Source organism: Exserohilum turcica (assembly GCF_000359705.1).
Source record: "Exserohilum turcica Et28A unplaced genomic scaffold SETTUscaffold_96, whole genome shotgun sequence".
Lineage (NCBI taxonomy): Eukaryota > Fungi > Ascomycota > Dothideomycetes > Pleosporales > Pleosporaceae > Exserohilum > Exserohilum turcicum.
Window position 1 is genome coordinate 1,121 of NW_007360317.1, and position 2,554 is coordinate 3,674.

At 48.1% G+C, this 2,554-nt stretch overlaps 1 protein-coding gene across 1 annotated transcript; it reads left to right on the top strand.

The window, feature by feature from the left end:
* Positions 1-265: 265 nt before the first annotated feature.
* On the top strand, positions 266-1,870 carry SETTUDRAFT_40333 (uncharacterized protein; the record flags this gene model as incomplete). Its single annotated transcript, XM_008033516.1, has 1 exon — positions 266-1,870. One exon carries the CDS (start codon positions 266-268, stop codon positions 1,868-1,870), a length of 1,605 nt encoding a protein of 534 aa, XP_008031707.1.
* Between the last annotated feature and the right edge of the window lie 684 nt (positions 1,871-2,554).

Genomic DNA, 2,554 nt, shown 5'->3' on the forward strand with positions numbered 1-2,554 from the left:
TGCAGTAGGCAAACCGGAAGAACCACCCCATTGCATATTCTGGCCAATCGTGTCGCTTCTCAAATCAGTCCTGGATATGAATCCAATAAGAGATTAGGCGGTCACATCCTTCGACTTGGTAGACATGTAGCTACCAGTTAGCCTATCAATGCTGAGTGACAATGGTGGATGGCGCTTCTCGCAGTGTGCCGTATGATAGCTGTGTCTTTCTTATCCTCGTCGACAAGTGCATCACCTAGAACTTCTCTGGTTTTCGCCATCAGCCATGTCTATCTCCACAGTGGTTATACTTCTAGCTGTGAGCGCTCTGACGCTCTATCTTTGCATCAGACAAAAGAGACATGGTCTAAAGGGGAATCTACTCCTCAAACTGCCGCTGATTGGCGATCTTCACAGCTCTCCGATCGAGAAGCCCCTGGTAAACTGGAGTGATTGGTCCAAACAACAGGGCCCGATTGTAGTTCCGAAACTCTTTGGGATTGTGCCTATCGTCGTCCTCAATTCATATGAAGCGGCCACTGAGCTCTTCAGTCGCCGCAGCCAATGGTACAGTAATCGACCGGCCTCGGTCAGCATGGAGATGATTACGGGGGCTGGACCAGGACGCTCTCGGTTTACGCTGATGCATGACTATGACGAACACCTGAAGCTGCATCACCGCATTCTCTCACCAAGTCTCGGTGCACCTGCTGCAAGCAAGTACCAGCCGCTCATGGAACTTGAGGCCAAGCAGCTTCTCTTCGACCTCACTACAGTGTTGAAAGCGTCTGCCAATGGCTGCACAATCACTACAAAGGCCATATATCCTCTCTTTGAGCGGACTCAGGCTAGCGTCATTCTGGCCCTACATTATGGTTTTCGGATTGCCCAATTCGAAGATCCACTACTTCATGAGATCATGGATATTCAAGCTAAGGTCACCCACTTAGCTGCAAACCCACAGCTACCAGACATTGTGCCTTTCTTACGCCATCTACCCACCGTCATTTCACCATGGCAGCAGCATGCTGATAGAATCTACAAATCCCAAGTGGATCTTTATCTGCGTCTCTTCCGTGAAGGTAGGGACGCGCCGGGTTGGAACGCCACCAAACAAGCCATTGCGACTGCACCGAAACATGCGCCCCCAGACTCCCCAGTTGAAGATCTCGATCTTGCGTTCGCGCTCGCAACATCCATTCAAGGTGGCATGGAGACATCTCCGCGCCAGATGCTTTGGCTGTTTGTTGCCGCCATTCAGAACCCTGGCTTTATGACGCCCGCGCATCAAGTGCTAGACCAAGTCGTTGGTCGCGATCGTCTGCCTCGATTCTCAGACCGTAACAGTCTCGCGTACATCGACGCCGCCGCACATGAGTTACTTCGCTGGCGGCCAATATCTCCAGGATCCATTCCACGCCGTGCCGGCCGCGCGGATGAATTCGGTGGTGTCAAAATTGTCAAAAACGTCACCATCATGGCAAACGCATGGGCCATTGGGCGCGACGAGAAGGTTTTCGACCCAGCACTCGGTGACGCAGAAGCTTTTGTGCCCGAGCGTTGGATGTATGACGACAGATTGTGTAGTGATCTTCCTCTGCCGGTGTTTGGTCAGGGTAGAAGAGTCTGTCAAGGAAAGCGTATCGCTACTGACGGCACATTTTTGAACATTGCATATTTGCTCTGGGCCTTTAATATAGAAGCATTCGACGGTGAGGAGGTAGACCCATGGGAAATGGTAGTTGTCGGATTCATGACTAAGCCAAAGCCATTTAAGTTTCGCCTTAAGCCCAGGGGGGAATGGGCACATAACGTTGTGAGAGAGGAGTGGGAAAGGGCCGAAAAGAGCTTAGAGATGGTAATGGGCATGGCCAAGGATGTTGAGAAGTAGTTTCAGCCTGATTCATACTCTTCTACCTACATAGGACGCTAAATCAGGCATAGCCATGGAGTATGTTGGCGCAGTACCTAGTACGCAAGAGCGGGGTTGAATGCTCTGTGAGACCCTCCATTTCTTCATGCGGCCTCCATTAGTCAACTTATTAGACTTTGAGACACATGGATCTCGCTCAAAACCAATGTGATGAAAGGTTTGCCAGTATCCTGGCTCACAAGACAGAGCTGATCTTGGTTCTTATGTGTGTGTTGACGAGCTTACTATGGGGTGTTTAAATCTGCTGTGTGGTAATCTTTGGCTTGGAAGGCCTTTAAGCGTTGAGTTATTTTTTCTCACATCTCTCTGAAAGCAGTGCTTCCTGATGGTAATGTGGCATAACAATGTCTGGGTGTGAGCTTTGTACAGGGGAACATGCTATGTTGATAAAACTAAGTTGTTAGTCATGATGTCTTGACTTAATAGTAATCAAGGGATATAATATTATGTCAATCTCGTTTTCATTCATGTTTTGATTGCGTAATGCAACAATTTGCTTTCTCATTCTGTGTACTTCAAGAAAAGTGGAATAGGTGCGTCACGTGATCTAACATGTCATGGATGATACAATATTCTTATTAGCAATTGGCTACATAGAATAATTCCCTTATATGTATTATAGAATATATATTGGATTTTAAA